This window comes from Crinia signifera, chromosome 6, assembly GCF_055691185.1.
Source record: "Crinia signifera chromosome 6, ASM5569118v1, whole genome shotgun sequence".
Taxonomy (NCBI): Eukaryota; Metazoa; Chordata; class Amphibia; order Anura; family Myobatrachidae; genus Crinia; species Crinia signifera.
The window spans coordinates 286318648-286342406 of record NC_139222.1 but is presented as its reverse complement, the minus strand read 5'-3'; the positions used below and the strand labels follow the sequence as shown (position 1 = coordinate 286342406).

The following is a 23759-nucleotide window of genomic DNA, read 5'->3' as shown; positions in this document are numbered from 1 at the left end:
TCCTGCACACATATGTTTCTGTATGGAGGCCTTGGCCATCTCACTGTCAGGATCGCTACTGCTACTGCTGCTGATACTTACTCCCCGTTCTCTGTGTCCTGCACCCATATGTTTCTGTATGGAGGCCTCGGCCGTCTCACTGTCAGGATCGCTACTGCTACTGCTGCTGATACTTACTCCCCGTTCTCTGTGTCCTGCACCCACATGTTTCTGTATGGAGGCCTCGGCCGTCTCACTGTCAGGATAGATACTGCTACTGCTGCTGATACTTACTCCCCGTTCTCTGTGTCTTGCAGATCATGTTGCTGAGTGACCCAGACATGGAGAGCAGTATCCTCATCAGCTCAGACGCCGGAGCCACGTACCAGAAATACCGGATGAACTTCTTCATTCAGAGTCTGCTGTTCCACCCCAGGCAGGAGGACTGGGTGCTGGCCTACAGCCTGGACCAGAAGGTAAGGCCCACCATGACGCCCCACCTGCCCACACTGTAATCTGTCTGCTGGCCACGCATGTGAGCGGGCACCGCGCTTCTCATCTTCCACCATCCAATGACGATGGGCATATATGGCACTAGGGACACCTTTCTGTTAGTGCGTACCACACACATGGCTCAGCAGGTACAGGGGCCGGTCCTGGCAGGGAAAGTACCATGTGACAGGATGATAATACAATGCTCATTGCCATCTCAGTACTGTACATATGGTCAGTGCATACTTGCCTACTTTTGAAAAGCAGTTTGAGGGAGATTTTAGATGGTAGCAAAATGAAAGCATACATCACAATAGAGGAGGCACACTTGCGCGCGCCGTAGGCGGGCGCCCGAAATTAGGGGGCGTGGCTTGCCGCGGGAGGGGGTGTGGCCTATAATCGCGGTGTCAGGCGAGGCGTCTATTTATCGCTGGCCAGCAACTAATGGGGGATCCTATACAGATCCTATACAGGAAATGTGCAGCATAAATATAAAATAGTATGAAAAAATATACAACAACCAAATATTAAAGCAATAGGTAAGTGCCCCTTGTTGGAATAATCAGTGAGACAGGCATTCAGCTAGTAAATTACTGAGCATGACAGGAGGAGTGGAGCATGTATTGGGTGCCAGTCGGGGCCCGGGGGTGGTGGGAGAGAGGATCAATAAGGATCAGGCTTAGTGGGTGGGAGACAGGTTAAAGAATCAGACAATGTTATACTTACTGCTGCTCCCGGCCTCCCGGCTCCCGCTGCCCGGCTCACTGCCACTGTTCAATGCTGCTGCCGCACCTCAGTTCCTCCTCTCCGCTGCCCTCCTGCTCCTGGTGCTTCTGGCTCACTGCCACTGTTCAATGCTGCTGCCGCACCTCAGTTCCTCCTCTCCGCTGCCCTCCTGCTCCTGGTGCTTCCGGCTCCCGCTCGCACTGCTGCTGTCGCTAACTTCAGCGCTGCTACTGCTGCCCAGTGATGCACCATGGCTACCCACACAGCCCCGCGGTGGCCCACGGAACATGCCGTTTGCACATGCGCAGTAAAACATTTTGGGAGAGGGGACAAAAATGCGGGAGGAACCGAGGGATTTGCAAGGGAGCGGGAGGAGGATTGAAAAAAACGGGAGACTCCCGCTAAATGAGGGAGGGTAGGCAAGTATGCATTATACACAGCCCCCATATTACATTATACACAGCCCCCCATATTACAGTATACACAGCCCCCCCATATTACAGTATACACAGCCCCCCCATATTACATTACACAGTCCCCCCATATTACATTATACACAGTACCCCCATGTTACATTATACACAGTCCCCCCACAGCCCCCCATATTACATTATACACAGCCCCCCATATTACATTACACAGTACCCCCATGTTACATTATACACAGTCCCCCCACAGTCCCCCATATTACACTATACACAGCCCCCATATTACATTATACACAGCCCCCATATTACATTACACAGTCCCCCCATATTACATTATACACAGTACCCCCATGTTACATTATACACAGTCCCCCCACAGTCCCCCATATTACACTATACACAGCCCCCATATTACATTATACACAGCCCCCATATTACACTACACAGTCCCCCCATATTACATTATACACAGTACCCCCATGTTACATTATACACATTATACAGTCCCCCCACAGTCCCCCATATTACATTATACACAGCCCCATATTACATTATACACAGCCCCCCCATATTACATTACACAGTCTCCCCCCCCTCCCCCCCCCCCACACACACACTACACAGAGTACCCACAGTAATTACAGCCCCCTCCCCCAGACTAGTACACATAGCCCCACAGTGCCACATTACACACATCCCCTCACTCCCCCAGTACACAGGACAGCACTCACCTGGCTGTGTTGTCCCTTCCTGGGAGGTGCAGCAGTAACTGGCACTGTGGTAGATGAAGCACATGGCAGCCGGTGACAGGAGCAGGAAGAGCCGAAGAGCATTGCACGGAGCTCACTCACTCTGTGAGTGGGTGGGCGGGGCCAGCAGCAGGGAAGCCCTGACTGACGGCTCTCCTGCTCCTTCTGCTACACAGACTTCGGCCGGCTGTCATGTAGTAGCGTGCAGGCAGCGCCCGGCGCCCCCCGGGGATCCGTGCGCGCGCATGCGCAGTAAGGACTTTGCAGGAGTCCCGACAAAAACCGGGAGGTGGGGGCAGGTTTGCGGGGCAGCGGGAGGCTCCTGCAAAAAGCGGGAGTCTCCCGCTGAATGTGGGAGGGTAGGCAAGTATGGGTCAGTGGCTTCCAGCTGTGGTTATACAGGGTGTTTGGGGAGTATCTAGTTGATAGATCTAGCGCCTAGATAGTCAGTGTCAATACTGCGACACCAGAAGGTCGACATGAAATTGGTCAACATGAGTTTTCATGATTTTTCTCTTTACGATCCACGTGGAGTCCGACTGGGAAAGGTAAAGTGTGCCATGCGAGGGTACGCGCTACACTAATTGGGGGGGGGGTTACGTTTTTTTTTTATTCATGTCGACCTTTCATGTGTCAACCATTCGCACGGCAACTTTTAAGGGGAACAATGTATAGTCAGTGTAAGTACTGTACATTGGGCCTTATTCTAGTTCACTCTTTCTGACAATATCCTTCTTAGATGGACAAAACCATGGCCCTTATTCTGATCGGTGCGGCCGGATCCGATTATGCGGCCAGGACCGTGCGTGCGAAACCCCGCCTTCCATACGGATCGCCAACTCCGTCCGTACGCGGTAAGAAGCTGGCCGAACGGACCACACGTGTATTTTTCACGGAATACGCCTCCTCCATCTCAGGGAACCTCCCCCATCATTCGATGGTCGCAGGACCGAGTGCTCCACCAGCTCCCGCAACCTCAGACCACACGGAAATTTTTCCGTGCAAAAGCAGGGATCTGGGCGGGCAGCTGACATCCGGCGATGTCATATGTCCGCCCCCTACACGTGCGTCACGGCCGCATTACCATACGTACGCCCATCGTTTGCATGGGAACGCCCATGAAACGCAGGGCGTATGCATATGGTAATGAGCCCAAATAGCCCTTCACGCCCCTCTCCACCCCGTGTTCGGAGTGTTCACATTTCATGCGGGATTTGGCCGTACGCCCCGCTCGCACATGCGCAGAGACGCCTCTGCACATGCGCAGACACAAAACATCGGCGGCACGAACGCACGCGGATATTACCGCACCGACCAGAATAAGGGCCCATGTGCACTGCAGGTGGGACAGATGTAAATTGTGCAGATAGAATTAGATTTGGGTGAGTTATTTTGTTTCTGTGCAGGGAAAATACTGACTGCTTTATTTTTACACTGCAATATAGATCACACTTTGAAGTAAAACCCCACCCAAATCTAACTCTCTGCACAAGTAACATCTGCCCAACAACAACAACAACAACAATAATAATAATAATAATAATAATAACAACTAGCTGTTGTTCCCTGTTTCACCAGGCAATGGATTGCTGGCCAGAACATTTTATGCCTGTATATTGGGTGGCTGTACATAACTGGCCTTACCTATCGCGCTGGTCCCGGCGGCTCCGTTCTTCTGCTGAGGACCACCAGAAAATGGCCGCCCCCATACAGCAGACAGTTTCAGAGAACTGTGTGCTATATGGGGGCGGCCATTTTGTGGTGGTCCTCAGCAGAAGAACGGAGCCGCCGGGACCAGCGAGATAGGTAAGTCTGCGGGGGGGGGGGGGGGTGTTTAACTATAGTACCGCAGCCCCCGGCGCCCCCACATGCACAGCGCCCCCCCGCGGTGGTGGGGGCTGCGGTGCTATAGTTACTACGCTGCCTGACAGGTGCCCAGGGAGAGCTCACTGTCCCTTGTTCCAGAGCACAATGGTGATGCATTGTGATTGGCTGGCTGATATTTTGCCACATAACTCTGTAATGAAGCATCCAATTACAATGTAATTCTGCACTTCTACTGCTCAAGCGCTTTCATTTTTTATACGATGCCCTCTGCTCTGGCATCGGCATCGTAGAATAAGTCACCCATAGAAATCGCCCTATGATATTAATGTATAGATAATTATTGATGCACTACCTTTTAGTTGCTTGATGTAATTAATGCACTTGGGCAGGGGTACCAAAGCCTCCTGTGGACATAAATACTGTACATGCCTGTTCTCATTGCAGCCACCATAAGTCGGGGGCTACTAGGAGCCTGCCATGACTGGTGTCCAGTGTAGATTCCATGGTGAGCCTGTTACCATGGGCTGTGGACATTTGCATTCAGGTGTGACAGCAGGACACATACAAGTGTAAGGCAGGTTTTCACAGGAGCTGGGCTGAGGCTAAACTGACTGCTGGGGTCACGCGCCCTCCTGTCGCTGGGCAGTACAGCTCTGCTGTCAGTGATGAGACACGGGAGATAGCTGTGAATGCAGGAATATAATAATCTGGCTTTTTATGCTTTCACAAAATAAATAAGTAAAATGTTTAAATAAAGAATGGGCATAAATAGAGTCAGGAGCGGGGGCGGGAGACGCCTCGCTGTCACATCTCATCAGAACAGAGATTTTATGCTGTATGTCAGGGAAGAGACGGTGATGTCGCCGGTGACAGCTGTTCATCCAGAACGCAGCCCGTCCGGAGGGGGCCACCGATGGGGCTGACCACACTGATCAGCGCCACACTCTCAGAGACACTTTCTTGTTGACACGTCGACTTTGTAGAGATGGCAGAAGAGCGACTGCTCCGCACAGGTCATAAAATGTGTCCCATGGTATTCGGATGGCTGAGAGACAATGACTGGTTCAACGGTCAATCATTAGATGTAATATGGGCAACATGGTCAAAATGTCGACACAAGCAAATGGTCAACATGGTTATGTCTGATTGGGGAAAGGTAAAGTGCACCGATCGCAGCCGTAACAAGGCACCTTACCAGACAAATGGCGAGCGAATTGAGCCATGCGAGGGGACCCAGTGCACTAATTGAGGGTCCCAGTGCTGTAATTAGATATTTTGTGCCCCACTGCCGGAAAAGTTTCTGGCCCCCTCATACTTTCATTATATTTACATGCTTATTGCCAGGGGTTACGTGATCATTTCCAGGCGTTCCCTGCTCATTGCCAGGGGTTACCTGCTTATTGCAAGGGGTTACTTGCTCATTGCTAGGGTTACATGCTCATTGCCAGGGGTTACCTGCTTATTGCAAGGGGTTACTTGCTCGTTGCCAGGGTTACATGCTCATTGCAAGGGGTTACATGCTTGCTGCCGGGTGATTCATGCTCATTGCCAGTGGTTACATTCATGTTGCCAGGGATTTCTTGATCATTGCTAGGGGTTACATGCTCATTGCCAGGGGATACATGCTCATTGTTAGGGTAGGTGTTCAAAGGGCACCAGCACTCCCGGAATCCACCACTTCCAGGTAGCGCTGTACACACTGTGCTCCCTTGACAGATGCTGGAGGCCCTGTGGGACCTCTACCACCTGTCCCTTCCAAGGCGACGGCCATTTTTGGAGGGCTGTTTTCTGCAGGTTTAGTCAGTGACACCAAAAAAGTGAAAAACCCACATTGACCTTTCCCGTCTTCAACCTTTAACCTGCCTCAGCCTTTTTCCAGTTTGGTGTCGACCATTATTGACCTACAGTAGACATAGTGGAACTCATATATCACACCCGCGCCCCGTTTAGCTCCCCATGCAAACATTTGCTTTGCTTAGATTGCAATACATCATTCTTTTTGATCTGCAAGGTGACCACGTGACGGGGTTGTGTCTGTGCCTGCACCACGCTCCGTGAATTCCCTTCCGACGTTCCCCCGCTCCGGAACATGCAGAGGTCATTTACATTTATTACAGCAAGAAAATCTAATTTCTAGAAAAAATATTTTTGGCCGGGAAAATCCTGGATCCTTCATGATCGCCCAAACAGGAATGGCCTCCTTGCGCTAGATGCTATTGTGCGGCACAGATAGACCGGACGCCCCAGGACGCCGCTATGCACCAGCCATCATCTTGTGTCAGATCACACATGGCTGTAGCCTGATCTGAGCCGCTACTGGGCCAGGCTTATCATTTATTTACAGTATGTGGTTAGCTGCTGCGCAATGGGCTGTAATCAGGCAACTTGCTATTTAAATGTGATTATGAAATTAGGCGGCTTAGACAGCAGCAGGGAACGGGATATTAATTCTTGTAGATAAACATTCAAACCTGTTATTATCATCTCACAATTGCGGATTTCCCAGATTGCTGGAAACTTTGTATGGTTACTTGCAGATTGTTTGTAAATCCGATGTAAGTACAAAAGCAGACTGTGCCCTCTCCACGCCTGGCATACGCCCCTGGGCGGAGGATACCACAGTGGACACTTTGCTCCACCCACAAAACGTCCGGTTGTTGCCAGCCAAGTCGGGTTATTGACGGAACAGATCCAGACACCCATGATCCATCTTGTGGGCGGCATGGAGTAAGGGCGACTGCCGTTACTAATGACGATGGCTGCGAACGTGGACAGCGTAAGGCACAAAGCTGTAAATATGTCGGCCTTGTGCGTCCACGCTTGCGGCTACTTTGCGTCCAACTTGGAATCCTATATCTTTCATGCAATATAAAAAAAACGGGGATTCAATTTTTCAGAACCATGAAGGGTGAAATGGACTTAACGGGCCATATTGTAGTAATAGTGTAGGTCACAGGCTCTCAAAGTCGGTCCTCAGGGCCCCACACAGTGCAAGTTTTGCAGGTCTCCTCACAGAATCACAAGTGAACTAATTAGCTCCACCTGTGGATCTTTTAAAATGTGTCAATGAGTAATGAGTGCACCTGTTTGGTGACCTAGAAAACGTGAACTGTGTGGGGTTCTGGGGACCGAGTTTGAGAACCACTGGTGTAGGTTCATAAAGTATTTGCATTGAAGGCACTGCTTCTGCACAACCCTGCCCTTCCCGTCATGTTGGCAACATTGGTACCAGACTGGTTGGCACATATCCTGGCTGGTAAGATACTGATGGCACCCTTGGGCATATCTCAGTAAATATGTCAGACCTGTAGACAATGGGATGTGTCCAGCTATTGTGCACAGTATATGGCAGTGGGACCCCAATCCTCCACTATTCATCTCAGGAACATATGGACGTTCTTCCAGCCAGTCGGAATTTTCCAGTCGTTTGGATCATATGGTCCGGTTAGTTCAATGGTGTCTAGGTCTACCCCAAAAGGTTGATGTGCACAAGGCCGACACGGGGAAAAGGTCAACATAAAAACGGTCAACACCTGAAAATGCCGACATACGTTTTTATGGGGTTCTCAGCTTGTGTGCTGGAACGAACGTTTCCTCTATCTGGGATGTCAGCGCTTGCTGTCATCATTCTCTGATCGCCCCATCCTCGCTCTTTGAATGACTAATGCATGTGTTATTATTATTTTAGGTGCTTTGTTGCTGTCAGACGGGCGCTTGAGAAACCTCCAAACCAATGTTTGTAAATATTTCAAAACAAGAGAATAAAATATCCAGATTATGAGCCGGGTTGTCAAACCGCATGAGTATATCTGAGTAACAGTACCGTAACATATACTGTGACTCCTCTTGTGAGTGCCGCAGTGTCACTTCTGACACATGAATGATGTATTGTTGGAAGTGTCCGGAGAACACATCGGGGTAATAGGAAACTTCGTGCAAGTATTTTTTTTCCTTCTTTCACATTACAATGTCATTAAGATGGGTAACTGTGAAGTTTGGCAGGGCTGCCATCAAGGGGGTACTGTGGGCACAGCTGCCCCGGGCCTGGCCACTCTGACAGAGAGGGAAGGAATCATTCCACTCACTGCACCCTCCAGCAGTCATTCCCGACTTCCTCCGCTGAGCTGCCTCCGCTTAATCCTGAGTGCTTCTAGGGTGCAGGCTTCTTCACCTCCTGAAGCTGGCGGTCATTTAAAATGCAGCACTGTCTGGGGAGCCAATCAGAGCTTGCATACTGGCAGCCGCTCTGATTGGCTGCCGGGCTGCAAACTCCAATTGGCTGAGAAGTCGGCACCATATTTAAATGGTCTTCAGCATCAGGAGGTGGTGAAGAAGACTGCACCCCTATACAAGCACTTCGGGAGCAATGGGTTTCAGCTGGGGCTGGGAAGCAGAGTGGAAGGTGTGTGTGTGTGTGTGTAGGGAGGGGGGGGACCTGTGCTTTGCTCTGCTCCCCCCTCCCAGTGACCAGCAGAGCCGGGCGGTGAGTGAGGCCTGAGTCTAGAAATCAGTCCCGGGCCCCACAATTTCTAGTGGCGGCCCAAAGTTTGGAGGTCACAGATGTGCAGATATCGGCTTGTTTGGCCGCCCCGTTCTTCCGTACGGTCATGCATCTGCTCGGTGACCTCTAATATCCATATCTCTTCCAGTAGATGGAGCGTTATTCCCAATTATACTTGCTCTGTGAATATAATTGCCAGTTTACGCTTCCAAATTGGATCCTCCTTCCAACCAAAAACAATTTATCCCAAACTTTTTTCCCCCGCTCACTAATCAGCATGCAAATGCAACTTCTGCTGAATATTTCTTATAATCCTAATTAGTAGCAGGTATTTAGTCTAGCAATTAGCCCCCATCAAGTCAATTTGAAATTAAAATAGATGCCTTGATTACAAAACTCATTAGCGAAGAAGCGCCCTTCTCAATAACCAGCTCATTTTAAATTCTCTAACTAAATAAAGTGTGGCGCATCTTCACTATGTTGTCAATTTGCATAAATGGAGATAATATGTAATTGGGGCATCTAGGAGGAGGAACGTCAGTAAGTTTACTTGCTGTGTGGACTCGGGTCATTCTTTTACAAAGTTTATTATTAGATTAAATTTGAACTTACAGGATCTAGTGCCCAGTCTAGGACTTTCAGAGGGGTGTGGCCAAACTGGAGGAGGCGTGGCCATGACTCCTTTTTCAAAAAATGTTGCGGCGTGTGGGGTTGCAACTGCTGAGGATTACGGCATCCCTTCTTCAGCACACGCTGCATCACTTTTTTAAAAAATAGTCACGGACACGCCCCCCTCCCAGTTTGTCCAAACCCCTCTCAGCACATGGGCCCTTGCCCATGTGCTCTATTATGTTCTGTTTTCCCACCATGTGTTCCAGCAGCCAGGCACCTCCGCAGGAAGTCCATGATGACCAGGGGACACAATAAGGTGGTACTTGTTGTTCATTTTTCTATTTTGTGTATTAAAGAACTGTAATTAGTTAATATTGGCCCCATCACTGCCAGTCGTGTAGCTGGGGTTCTTGCAATGCAGTTTGTCTTCAAAGTGGCCCCAGTGTAGGAATGGCCATCGGGAGCCAATGGTTGGAAATCGCGATGATCCCCATGCGGTGGGTATACGTTTTCCATACATTGCTAGGATTTCGATGGTTGCAGTGGAACTACAGCTGTTACACGGAATGCTCAACTCACGGGCCCATATCTCATACAGCGGCGGTAGTACAACCACTGTGGTTGGGCCATGTGGCTACTTAGCTCGGCGGGCGCTCTTCCTGGTAGGTGACGTGCAGAGGTCATTCTGACTGGGAGGGTCTTATTGGGCATTAAGAGGCCACACATTGCCCAAATCCACATGCGGGTGCCAAGCTGTAATTTCATATGCTGCATTGTCCCAGGGATTCCATGAGTTAATGAACAGTTTCTGGAGTGTGGATCAGCGCTGTGCGGTTTATCATAATCGTTAAGTCTGCTGCCAGATGATGCTGACACGCACTGTAGGATCCAGCAATTCCATCGCAGAACAATTTTAATAAGGCGATGTGTCAGAAAGGAGCGGGCTCCCGGAGGCAGCCAGCCGCACTTGAATAATGTACAAACTTTATGCGTCTGCTGGGACTGATTTCACATGACACCCAGGCCGAGCTCCGCTTCTTTTATCCTGTTGGCTAATAGCTTAGAGAATACGGTTAGTTTAAGATCCTATTTTCTGCAAAACACAGATATCGTCAATAGGTTCATACTCAGAAACTGGGGGGGGGGGGGGGGGGGGTAATTCAGACCTGTTCGCACATCCATGAATTCCCACCAACAGCATTCAGTTAAGCCACCGCCCCGCTAGATTGAAACCCCGCCTTGCGAATGGGTGTGTACGACTACAAATCTATTTGCAGCTGTGCGAATCAGTCCAAAACCCAGTGTAACAGGCTGACCATTGTGCGTGATGTGTGATGAAAAATGAAAAAAAGGCATATCTGGGTTTGTAGCTGACGTAACACGATCTCTTCTAACATGCTCAGGCACGCCTGCATTTCCCGGACACTCCCAGAGTTTTCCTAGGCACTCCTGCATTTCCCAGTCACCCCCAGTGTTTTCCTAGGCACGCCTGCATTTCCCGGACACTCCCAGAGGTTTCCTAGGCACGCCTGCATTTCCCAGACACTCCCAGCATCTTCTGAGGCATGCCTGTGTTATATACCGGACACTCCCAGCGGTTTTCTAGGCACGCCTGCGTTACCCCGGACACTCCCAGCATTTTCCTAGGCACGCCTGCATTTCCCGGACACTCCCAGAGTTTTTCCTAGGCACTCCTGCATTTCCCCGGACACTCCCAGCAGTTTCCTAGGCACGTCTGCGTTATCCCGGACACTCCCAGCGGTTTCCAAAGAACACTGCATTATCCCAGACACTCCCAGCGTTTTCCTAGGCACGTCTGCATTATCCCTGACATTCCCAGTGGTTTCCTAGGCACGCCTGCGTTTCCCTGGACACTCCCAGCGGTTTCCTAGACACGACTGCATTATCCCGGACACTCCCAGCTGTTTCCAGGGCACTCCTGCATTTTCCAAGTCACTCCCAGCGGTTTCTTAGGCACTCCTGTGTTATATCCCGGACACTCCTAACGTTTTCCTAGGTACGCCTGTGTTATATCCTGGACACTCCCAGTGGGCATAATATGTAAGGGGCACTACAAAAGTGGACATAATATGTATGGGGCACTACAACAAATGGTATAATGTGTAATGGCCAATACAACAGTGGGCATAATATGTAAGAAGCACTACAACAGTAGGCATATTGTGTAAGGGGTGCTTCAGCAGTGTGCAAACATTTTAAGGGGAACTACAACAGTGGTCAGAATTTGTATGGGGCACTACAACAGTGGTCATAATGAGTAAAACGCACTAGAACTGTGGGCATAGTGTAAGGAGCACTACAACTGTGGGCATAGTGTAAGGAGCACTACAACTGTGGGCATAGTGTAAGGAGCACTAGAACTGTTGGCATAGTGTAAGGAGAACTACAACTGGACTTTTTCCATGAGACTGGTCCCCCTTAATTTTTTCACAGTATTCAGGGGCCGCTGAAATGTATATTCACTTTCCAAGAAATTTGTCCTAGGGCAGGCCCTGCCTTTAAGACCACTGAAATAAGTGGGCCGATCAGACTGAGAGATGTCAAATGTTCTGATAAATTGCAGAAGAAATAAGTATTTTGCAGATATTTGGTTTTGAAAGTAGCATGTCACCAACCCAGGCACTATGGACAGGGGCCCATATATACTGCTCGGATCATCAGTGGTTCACAGTGGTCAGAACATGCTAGTTGAAGCAGGAAAGAGCTCTGTAGCTGCAGAGTGACATCACTGGGTTCCGTTACTGAACTAGAACCCAGTAACATGCAGGCAGGGCTGACCCAGAACCCGGTGACATGCAGGCAGGGCTGATTCAGAACCCGGTGTCATGCAGGCAGGGCTGATTCAGAACCCGGTGTCATGAAGGCAGGGCTGATCCAGAACCCGGTGACATGCAGGCAGGGCTGATTCAGAACCCGGTGTCATGCAGGCAGGACTGATCCAGAACTCGATGACATGAAGACAGGGCTGATACAGAACCCAGTGACATGCAGGTAGTGCTGATCCAGAAACCGGTGACATGCAGGCAGTAGTGATCCAGAACCCGGTGTCATGCAGCCATGGCCGATCCAGAACCCTGTTCCATGCAGGCAGTGCTGATCCAGAACCCGGTGACATGCAGCCATGGCCGATCCAGAACCCGGTGACAAGCAGGCAGTGCTGATCCAGAACCCGGTGACATGCAGGCAGTGCTGATCCAGAACCCGGTGACAAGCAGCCATGGCCAATCCAGAACCCGGTGCCATGCAGGCAGTAGTGATCCAGAACCGGGTGACATGCAGATAGTGCTGATTCAGAACCTGGTGCCATGCAGGCAGTGCTGATCCAGAACCCAGTGACATGCAGGCAGTAGTGATCCAGAACCCGGTGACATGCAGGTAGTGCTGATCCAGAACCCGGTGACATGCAGGTAGTGCTGATCCAGAACCCGGTGACATGCAAGTAGTGCTGATCCAGAACCCGGTGACATGCAGGCAGTACTGATCCAGAACCCGGTGACAAGCAGCTATGGCCGATCCAGAACACTGTGACATTCAGGCAGTGCTGATCCAGAACCCGGTGACATACAGGCAGTACTGATCCAGAACCCGGTGCCATGCAGGCAGTGCTGATCCAGAACCCAGTGACATGCAGGCAGTACTGATCCAGAACCCGGTGCCATGCAGACAGTACTGATCCAGAACCCGGTGACATGCAGGTAGTGCTGATGCAGAACCCGGTGCCATGCAGGCAGTGCCAATCCAGAACCCAGTGACATGCAGGCAGTACTGATCCAGAACCCGGTGACATGCAGGTAGTGCTGATCCAGAACCCGGTGACATGCAGGTAGTGCTGATCCAGAACCCGGTGACATGCAAGTAGTGCTGATCCAGAACCCGGTGACATGCAGGCAGTGCTGATCCAGAACCCGGTGACATGCAGGCAGTAGTGATCCAGAACCCGGCGACATGCAGGCATTACTGATCCAGAACCCGGTGACATGCAGGCAGTAGTGATCCAGATCCCGGTGACATGCGGGTAGTGCTGTGATCCAGAACCTGTTGACATGCAGGCAGTGCTGATCCAGTACCCGGTGACATGCCGGTAGGGCTAATCTAGAACCTGGTGACATGCAGGTAGTACTGTGATCCAGAACCCGGTGACATGCAGGCAGTGCTGATCCAGTACCTGGTGACATGCCGGTAGGGCTAATCTAGAACCCGGTGACATGCAGGTAGTGCTGATCCAGAACCCGGTGACATGCAGGCAGTGCTGATCCAGAACCCGGTGACATGCAGGCAGTAGTGATCCAGAACCCGGCGACATGCAGGCAGTACTGATCCAGAACCCGGTGACATGCAGGCAGTAGTGATCCAGATCCCGGTGACATGCGGGTAGTGCTGTGATCCAGAACCTGTTGACATGCAGGCAGTGCTGATCCAGTACCCGGTGACATGCCGGTAGGGCTAATCTAGAACCTGGTGACATGCAGGTAGTACTGTGATCCAGAACCCGGTGACATGCAGGCAGTGCTGATCCAGTACCCGGTGACATGCCGGTAGGGCTAATCTAGAACCCGGTGACATGCAGGTAGTGCTGTGCGCTGGAGGGACATTGTGTTGTTCATTTGTTGTTAACAAACAAATAACTTCAGTTTCCTTAATTAAAAAATACATCTGTAAATCGCGTCTCTCTTGCTATTCCCCAGCCCTGTTCTGTATCTGGGTCAGGCTTCTAATACTGGCTATGGAGTAATTAAACTTCAGAGACCTGAATATGGAAACTCTAAATTATTCATGAACCAATTCCACTCACCAGCGCATCTGCTGCCTGCTAAGCAGTCCATGCTCAGGAGGAGAAGAGCTGGGAAACATGGGGTGTGGGGACGGTGGGAAGGGTCCCACTAGATGCACAACTACTTCTGCCTCCGCTAGACAGAGGCCTAATTATTCCTGTGATACATCCGGCCCTGAAAATACATCAGACCCTTATTTATCAGAAGATATTGTATTGCGTGTGAGATTAAGTTCTCTGCAACTTTGTATTGTTAATCCCCAATATCTATCCCCAGTCTCCAATCCCTAAATATGACTCTTAGCATAAATAACCAATACCTAACTCCGGCTCTTATCCCAAATAATCAATACCTAACTCCGGCTCTTATCCCAAATATCCAATACCTAACTCCGGCTCTTATCCCAAATAACCAATACCTAACTCTGCCTCTTATCCCAAATAACCAATACCTAACTCTGCCTCTTATCCCAAATAACCATTACCTAACTCTGCCTCTTATCCCAAATAACCAATACCTAACTCTGCCTCTTATCCCAAATAATCAATACCTAACTCCGGCTCTTATCCCAAATAATCAATACCTAACTCCGGCTCTTATCCCAAATAACCAATACCTAACTCTGCCTCTTATCCCAAATAACCAATACCTAACTCCACCTCTTATCCCAAATAACCAATACCTAACTCCAGCTTTTATCCCAAATATCCAATACCTAACTCCGGCTCTTATCCCAAATATCCAATACCTAACTCCACCTCTTATCCCAAATAACCAATACCTAACTCTGCCTCTTATCCCAAATAACCAATACCTAACTCTGCCTCTTTTCCCAAATAACCAATACCTAACTCCACCTCTTATCCCAAATAACCAATACCTAACTCTGCCTCTTATCCCAAATAAAATATACCTAACTCTGCCTCTTATCCCAAATAACCAATACCTAACTCCACCTCTTATCGCAAATAACCAATACCTAACTCCACCTCTTATCCCAAATAACCAATACCTAACTCCATCTCTTATCGCAAATAACCAATACTTAACTCCACCTCTTATCCCAAATAACCAATACCTAACTCCACCTCTTATCCCAAATAACCAATACCTAACTCCATCTCTTATCCCAAATAACCAATACCTTAATCCACCTCATCCCAAATAACCAATACCTAACTCCACCTCTTATTCCAAATAACCAATATCTAACTCTGCCTCTTATCCCAAATAACCAATACCTAACTGGCTCTTATGCCAAGTAACCAATACCTAACTCTGCCTATTATCCCAAATAACCAATACCCAACTTCCCCTCTTATAACAAATAACCAATGCCTAACTCCGGCTGTTATTCCAAATAACCAATACCTACAGTAACTCTGCCTCTTATCCCAAATAACCAATACCTAACTCTGCCTCTTATCCCAAATAACCAATACCTAACTCCACCTCTTATCCCAAATAACCAATACCCAACTCCCCCTCTTATCCCAAATAACCAATGCCTAACTTCGGCTGGTATCCCAAATAACCAATACCTATCTCCATCTCTTATCCGAAATAACCAATACCTAACTTCACCTTTTATCCCAAATAACCTTTACCTAACTCCACCTCTTATCCCAAATAACCAATACCTAACTCCACCTCTAATTCCAAATAACCAATACCTAACTCCTCCTCTTATCCCAAATAACCAATACCTAACTTCACCTCTTATCCCAAATAACCAATACCAAACTTCACCTCTTATCCCAAATAACCAATACCTAACTCCACCTCTTATTCCAAATAACCAATACCTAACTCCACCTCTTATCCCAAATAACCAATACCGAACTGCACCTCTTATCCCAAATAACCAATACCTAACTCCACCTCTTATCCCAAATAACTATTACCTAACTCCACCTTTTATCCCAAATAACCAATACCTAACTCCACCTCTTATCCCAAATAATCAATACCTAACTCCACCTCTTATCCCAAATAACCAATACCTAACTCCACCTCTTATCCCAAGTAACCAATACCTAACTCCATCTCTTATCGCTAATAACCAATACCTAACTCCATCTCTTATCCCAAATAACCAATACCGAACTGCACCTCTTATTCCAAATAACCAATACCTAACTCCACCTCATCCCAAATAACCAATACCTAACTCCACCTCTTATTCCAAATAACCAATACCTAACTCCACCTCTTATCCCAAATAACCATTACCTAACTCCACCTCTTATTCCAAATAACCAATACCTAACTCTGCCTCTTATCCCAAATAACCAATACCTAACTCCACCTCTTATCCCAAATAACCAATACCTAACTCCACCTCTTATTCCAAATAACCAATACCTAACTCCACCTCTTATTCCAAATAACCAATACCTAACTCCGCCTCTTATCCCAAATAACTATTACCTAACTCCACCTTTTATCCCAAATAACCAATACCTAACTCCACCTCTTATCCCAAATAACCATTACCTAACTCCACCTCTTATTCCAAATAACCAATACCTAACTCTGCCTCTTATCCCAAATAACCAATACCTAACTCCACCTCTTATCCCAAATAACCAATACCTAACTCTACCTCTTATTCCAAATAACCAATACCTAACTCCACCTCTTATTCCAAATAACCAATACCTAACTCCGCCTCTTATCCCAAATAACTATTACCTAACTTCACCTTTTATCCCAAATAACCAATACCTAACTCCACCTCTTATTCCAAATAACCAATACCTAACTCCACCTCTTATCCCAAATAACCAATACCTAACTCCACCTCTTATCCCAAATAACCAATACCTAACTCCGCCTCTTATCCCAAATAACTATTACCTAACTCCACCTTTTATCCCAAATAACCAATACCTAACTCCATCTTTTATCCCAAATAACCAATACCTAACTCCACCTCTCTTCCAAATAACCAATACCTAACTCCGCCTCTTATCCCAAATAACTATTACCTAACTCCACCTTTTATCCCAAATAACCAATACCTAACTCCACCTCTTATTCCAAATAACCAATACCTAACTCCACCTCTTATCCCAAATAACCAATACCTAACTCCACCTCTTATCCCAAATAACCAATACCTAACCACCTTTTATCCCAAGTAACCAATCCCTAACTCCTCCTCTTATGCCACATAACCAATACCTAACTCCACCTCTTATCCCAAATAACCAATACCTAACTCCACCTTTTATCCCAAAAAACAATACCTAACTCCCCCTCATCCCAAATAACCAATACATAACTCCACCTCTTATCCCAAATAACCAATACCTAACTCCACCTTTTATCCCAAATAACCAATACCTAACTCCACCTTTTATCCCAAATAACCAATACCTAACTCCACCTCTTATTCCAAATAACCAATACCTAACTCCACCTCTTATCCCAAATAACCAATACCTAACTTCACCTCTTATTCCAAATAACCAATACCTAACTCCACCTCTTATTCCAAATAACCAATACCGAACAGCACCTCTTATTCCAAATAACCAATACCGAACTCCACCTCTTATCCCAAATAACTAATACAGTACCTAACTCTGGCTCTTAGCCCCAATCAGCAATACCTAACTCCAGTTCTTAGACCCTGCCAGAAGGAAGAGACAGGAGCCTTACCATGAAGTGGGAGAATGTGAGCTTAGAAAGTGCAGTACTGGTTCTATTATGTGTGTGTATTTATTTATTATTATGATATGTTTAACCTTTTCCTGACCACTTATCTTATTTAGATGTTTGAAACAGCTTATATTATAGACCATCTGTACTGTTAAATATTAATACTATTAATATATTCCATACAGTATCTAGTGTATAAAAAGACCAATTTTCAGGGTTGTCACCGCTTCCCCAGACTTAAGGTCCATACACACTGGGCGACTATGCCCAGCGTGTATGGACATCGATGATGTCAATCATCGCTGCGGGGAAAGCCGCTAGGTGCATACACACTGAGCGGCTTTCCCCCTGCCCGGCGCCGATGGAGGGGGGAAGACGGCGTTGCATAGCGCAGAGCTATGCAAAGCCGTCCTCAACGCCGCTCATCTGCTGGTATAATGGCTTTCCTGGCGATGTTGCGGGAGCGCGCAGCAACGCTCACCGCTCATCACCGGGCCATACACACTGGGCGGCTTTGAGCTGAAAGCCGCTCAAACAGGCTGTTTTGAGCGGCTTTTAGCTCAAAGTCGCCCAGTGTGTATGGGCCTTTACTACAATGTGCTGCAGAGTGGAAGATTTTGGATCACATTTGGAAAACCCCCCTGTACAAATCCTGTGTTTGGCGATGCTTTCCCCCAACAGAAATTCTCATTTTATCAGCGTCCATCTCTGGACGCTGATGAAAACGGGACACTGAGCAATATATTGCTCAGCGATCCTATTACTCCGGGTGTAAGGAGCTTAAGTTTAAGTTCACTGCGATGGCCCAGTATCCAATTTATTTACTTCTAGACAGTTTTTTCTCTAATTTGGGTTTGTATGTGATACTGTTACATAACCATCATAACTTGAGGCCCCCCCCCCCCCCCCCTTGTGTCCCATTTAGGAAGACGGGGCATTTTCTGTATTAACGTTAGCCAATGAATGCCCAGCTACGCCCAGCTCCTCCCATCCCAAAGTGCCACATTTCGATCCCCTCAAGTTAAATCAATCCAGCCCCCTTGTCACTGAGCACATTGCTTCTAAAATTAGATGCGCGGTCTCACAAAACGCTGATTAATTGTTACGTTTGCCCTTCAGTAAACGTTCAACTCTATATTTTTTAAATCTTTTATTATCGCATCTCCCAGAAAAAGCAGAAACTAATTTAGAAATTTTAATTTGTTTTTGAAAACGCTTCCCCCGTATTTTGCTGCCTCCATAACCTGTTGCTTGAGAGTCGCCACCTGAATTTGCTTCATTAAAAACAGCTGGAAATGACTAGAAACAGAAAACCTGATGGAACGATAACAGTCAGGAAGGTGCCAATAGACTGCTGTAACGGTGCTGCGTGTGGCTGTAACGGTGCTGTGTGTGGCTGTAACGGTGCCGCGTGTGGCTGTAACGGTGCCGCGCGTGGCTGTAACTGTGCCGCGCGTGGCTGTAACGGTGCCGCGTGTTGCTGTAACGGTGCCGCGTGTGGCTGTAACGGTGCCGCGTGTGGCTGTAACGGTGCCGCCTGTGGCTGTAACGGTGCCGCGTGTGGCTGTAACGGTGCCGCGTGAGGCTGTAACGGTGCCGCGTGCGGCTGTAACGGTGCCGCGTGTGGCTGTAACGGTGCCGCTGTAAAATATAGTTATATCTCTTGTAATCTTCCATCTGGAACCTCGGAGCCAATGCAGATGTTACTCGGACAGAGTGGAGCACGCTGGAGCCAGATGTGCGCGGAATACAGTATTGCTGGTGTGATTAGCCATTTATCATTGCGAAGGCCAGATTCTACCTTTGGGGTATGCGTTATGGAGTAGAGCGCTGTTCTGGGTGAAAACATCTCTTATGGGGTGATTCAGGTTGGCTCGCACAGCACATTTTGTTTGCTAACAAAACCATGTGCACTGCAGGTGGGGCAGATGTAACATGTGCAGAGAGAGTTAGATTTGGGTGGAGTTTGTACTTCAAACTAATATCTACACTGCAGTGTAAAAATAAAGCAGCCAGTATTTACCCTGCACAGAAACAAAATAACTCACCCAAATCTAACTCTCTGTGCATATATTACATCTGCCCCACGTGCAGTGCATATGATTGTCTATTAGCAAACCGAAATGTAATGTGAAAGCCAAACTGAATCACCCCCTAGTTTCAGTGTTGCAATAAAAGATGTTTCAATGTTTTATTATTGACCAACAGGACATGGAACTGTCGCCTTAATCATCGTAATTGGGGCTTATTGACTTGATCAGTATTTATCAGTATCGCAGGGAGATGTGGTTCACATTCTGGCAGATAGAATACTGATGCTGGCATTGCGACTAGCAGTAACAAGATTGGCGCTGGAATCCTGATATCGATGAGGATTCCAACGCTGGTGTCCTGACTGCCGATATCCCAATTATACTGTAAGTATGCCAGGTGGGTTAGGGGTGGGGGTGGAGGCTTAGGTTTAGGCAGTAACTGGGGACTTAGGTTTAGGCTGCAGGGGATGCCAGGTGATCTGCGATTTTTGACCAATTGCGACAAGGTCTGAGATGTACAGAAATACATACTGTATATACATGCCATCTGGGTTATTATTGAATCACTCACTGCCATCTGCGCAAATTCCATCAGCATCCTACCAGCGTCCAAAGACGCCACATCCATTGCAGATCATTTTTCAAACCAAGCCTGTAACTTCCCAGTTAGGAGCTGATTGGCCGGTGATAAAAACCAGACACTTTTATCACTTCACCGAGCTTCATAAATCCGCCCCTCAGTGTGGCCACAGGAAGTAAGAGGCCGGACCATTGCAGCTGCGCAGGAGTCACTGCTTACCCCCAAAAGGGTTGTGACACCCCTGCATTATTGACGCCCCTGCCTGCCAATCACTTTGCAGATCCATCGCAGACATGCGCAGACTGCCCAGAATCACCCAGCTGCGCAAATCTGGTTAGTGATTCTGGTTCACTTGAAAAAAGCAAATTATCTCTCTAATAGACAAATCCAAGCTGCACTGCAGGTGTGGCAGATGTGAAATGTGCAGAGAGAGTTAGATTTGGGGGGGGGGGGGGGGGGTTATTTTATTTCTGTGCAGAGTAAATACTGGCTGCTTTATTTTTACACTGCGAGATAGATATCAGTTTGAAGTACAAACCCCACCCAAATCTAACTCTCTCTGCCCCCCTGCAGTGCAACATGGTTTTGCCCATTAGAGAGAGATTTTGCTTTTGCTAGTGAACCAGAATAAGGCCCTAAGTACGTCCCTTTATCGGCTCACACCTTGCCATATCTCCACACTTGCCGTAGTACTGTAATGTGGGCGTATAACGGCTCAGACCTTTTGTATATGTAATTGGGCTTGTCATGGGATTACTCACGTAGCAGTCAGATGTCCCCCATGTAGCCCGCGTGCGTAGACTTTGTTCCTGCATGATTAATGTTGCATAGTTGCATGTTCCCTACACAGCGAATCATTACTAATGTCGTTACATCTGCAGTATCACTCTGCATGATTACAGCCCTGACGCGCTCTCGGTGTACATGTCACCTTGTCACAAGTCATCCCACTCATACAAGTCATCAGTTCCTCCAATTATAGATTTCTTGGGAGTAAAAAAAAAAAAAAAAGCCTGGTGTTCCCTGGTAAAAGTGACACCTGCTTTATAAAGACAAAATGCTGCTTAATGAGAATAACAGCTGTGCCGGTTTCGGGTGATGTCGCCCGGAGAAACGCGCCGGTCCGGGCTTGTGCCTTGTTAAGAAAGGGTCTTATAAATAATTAATTCTCCTGTTAAACTTTCAAACGACCCTGTTCTCATCCGGCAGAACTGCTGCGCTGAACACTTTTACTGTGCTGCACTAAAAAGTATTATTTAGTTCTTTGAACCGTTTCCAAAATGCGTAACGTAATTCCAGTTCTGTGCGCTGAGGGGCCTGTTAATGAAACAGCGCCATCCTGTTCTCTGTCATTGCCGGGTCATTTATACATATGAAATTGCCTTGGCGCCTAAACGATGATAAGTTTTTCTATTACCGGTAAGCTGCTTGGCTTACCCCAGCCCCCCTTCACCACCCCAGCACCTGTCCGCGAGGTGAATGGATGCTGCAGACATCCTCCCTGACCCCGCTGCTGTCTGCAGAGTACAGCAGACAGCAGCCGAGGCTGTGTGCACCCCTTGCCCAACCTCCATGTTGAGCACAGGACGTTGCGGACCAGAGGTTGGGCTTCCCCCATTGATGTAAACGGGAGCTGGATTGGATGACCCGATATACCCGTTTACACTGCCCTCTACCCAGGTCCTGTCCATGTTCTACCCTGGTCAGGACCTGGGTAGAAGTCCCATGTAAAGGGACACAGCTTAACCCATTTTACACCGCCGCTGACACGGGTCCACAAGGGAAAAACCCGGGTTTTTTGTGGCGGTGTAAAAGGGGTATAAATGTATCAACTGGCAAATACCTAACTTTTTTTGTTGGTAGGTAACACCATCTAGAGATGGCATTGTGTATACCTGTCAATATTGGACCTTCTCTGGGTCAAAACTGTCCCGGGATTGGCCGCACATGGACATGTTACTGGTACACTTTGCCTACACCAATGGGTATTAGGGAGAATATCTACACTTAGGAGATTCTGGGGGAGATGCACATAAGGGAAAATGCGGTAAAAGCCCTAATATCGGGTATATAGAGTAATGCCAAAAGATTGCATTCCCCGGGGCTGGGCATGCACAGAGGGACTTCTCTGTCCCAGACCCGGAAGTCCAGTGCTGGAGCCACTTGGCAAAGGACAGTTCTTATTGCAAGAGCTGTCCCTTGTGTTAATAATCACATTCAGTATGTTAGTGCATATGCGATTATTAACTATGCGGTACCTGACAATGTCTGTTTGCTGTGCATACACATACGCAGAAATTCGCATACAGCACAAACATCGGTCCCGTGCGAATGCAGGCAATCTGCGGACGGACCTGAATAATGTTCAATATCTCTCACTTTAGTAAATCTCGCCCTCTGTGACACGCAGCGACACACAACCACTAAGGATAAACCAACCCTTACGGTTAACAAAGGAACTTCTTTCAATGTTCCAATCTTGTTAAAAATAGTAGTGTCATATATATTGTTTATTGTTCCGAAACTCAATATAGGGTTTAACGGTGCCGCGTATATCTGAAGCAAATTAAGAAAAGTTTCAGGCTCTGAGGCTCTCTGTCAGCAAATCACAAATAATCTTTATTAGGGAGCAAATGGCGCTGCCATGAATCAGGGAGTCCGCAATCGCCGTACATCTGTGTTTTATTGGGTCTGGGCCATGGCCGTTAAATAGAAACCACAGCTATTCTCTTCTAACCAATAAACTCTGAACGATTACAGCATCCCAGCGTCCGCCGCGCGCGCGGGTCCACATTTTAATTAAAGAAATACATCATCGGATAAAGTATTTTTATTTTAAGAGCAAAATATTTCTCCAGGACTCTTCAAGCCATTGTCATGGTCAGCGGCAAATTTACTGTATGATATCATTTTATAATGCGTTAAAGAAAAAAAGACGACACTATTACATTTAGGATTTAGGGCCCCATTTTTACAAAATTATTCTGTGTAATAATTACATTTGAAAATCAGCAAAATGAAGGGGTCTGAGCACCCTACTACCAGCTCCCAGTATAACGTTGCACCCCAAACTCGGCACTATTGTCTCACTGCATCGAGAAAAAGGGGTATGGTTCTTTAGGTAAGAATAAGGGGGGTGATTCAGCGTTTTATGAGAGTCCCCATGAAAATACTGTCCGTTCTCCCTTTGAATCAGTGCCCGCCCCGTCTTCGGTGGATTCCATTGTAATTGTACAGCACAATTTGTGTCATCAAATGCCCAGTCAGCCCACATAACTCAGTAAATGAGTGGTGGTTACGGACGAAACGGTGAGACTTGCCCACTCTTCCCGTGGTTTGGGAGCATCACCAGATCCCCATAATGCCACCAGTA

General features: G+C 47.7%; 1 protein-coding gene and 1 long non-coding RNA gene across 2 annotated transcripts in view; one reads left to right on the top strand and one right to left on the bottom strand.

Annotated features, from left to right (window-relative positions):
- LOC146009457 (uncharacterized) overlaps window positions 1-2531 on the bottom strand; it is a 73472-nt gene extending 70941 nt beyond the window's left edge. The window contains exon 1 of the long non-coding RNA XR_014444672.1: window positions 2357-2531. This is a non-coding gene — a long non-coding RNA (uncharacterized LOC146009457). The remainder of the gene's footprint in view (window positions 1-2356) is intronic.
- SORCS3 (sortilin related VPS10 domain containing receptor 3) overlaps window positions 1-23759 on the top strand; it is a 519093-nt gene that overhangs the window by 215937 nt on the left and 279397 nt on the right. The window contains exon 4 of the mRNA XM_083149862.1: window positions 297-455. Within this exon, the coding sequence (XP_083005988.1) occupies window positions 297-455 (159 nt within the window). The remainder of the gene's footprint in view (window positions 1-296; window positions 456-23759) is intronic.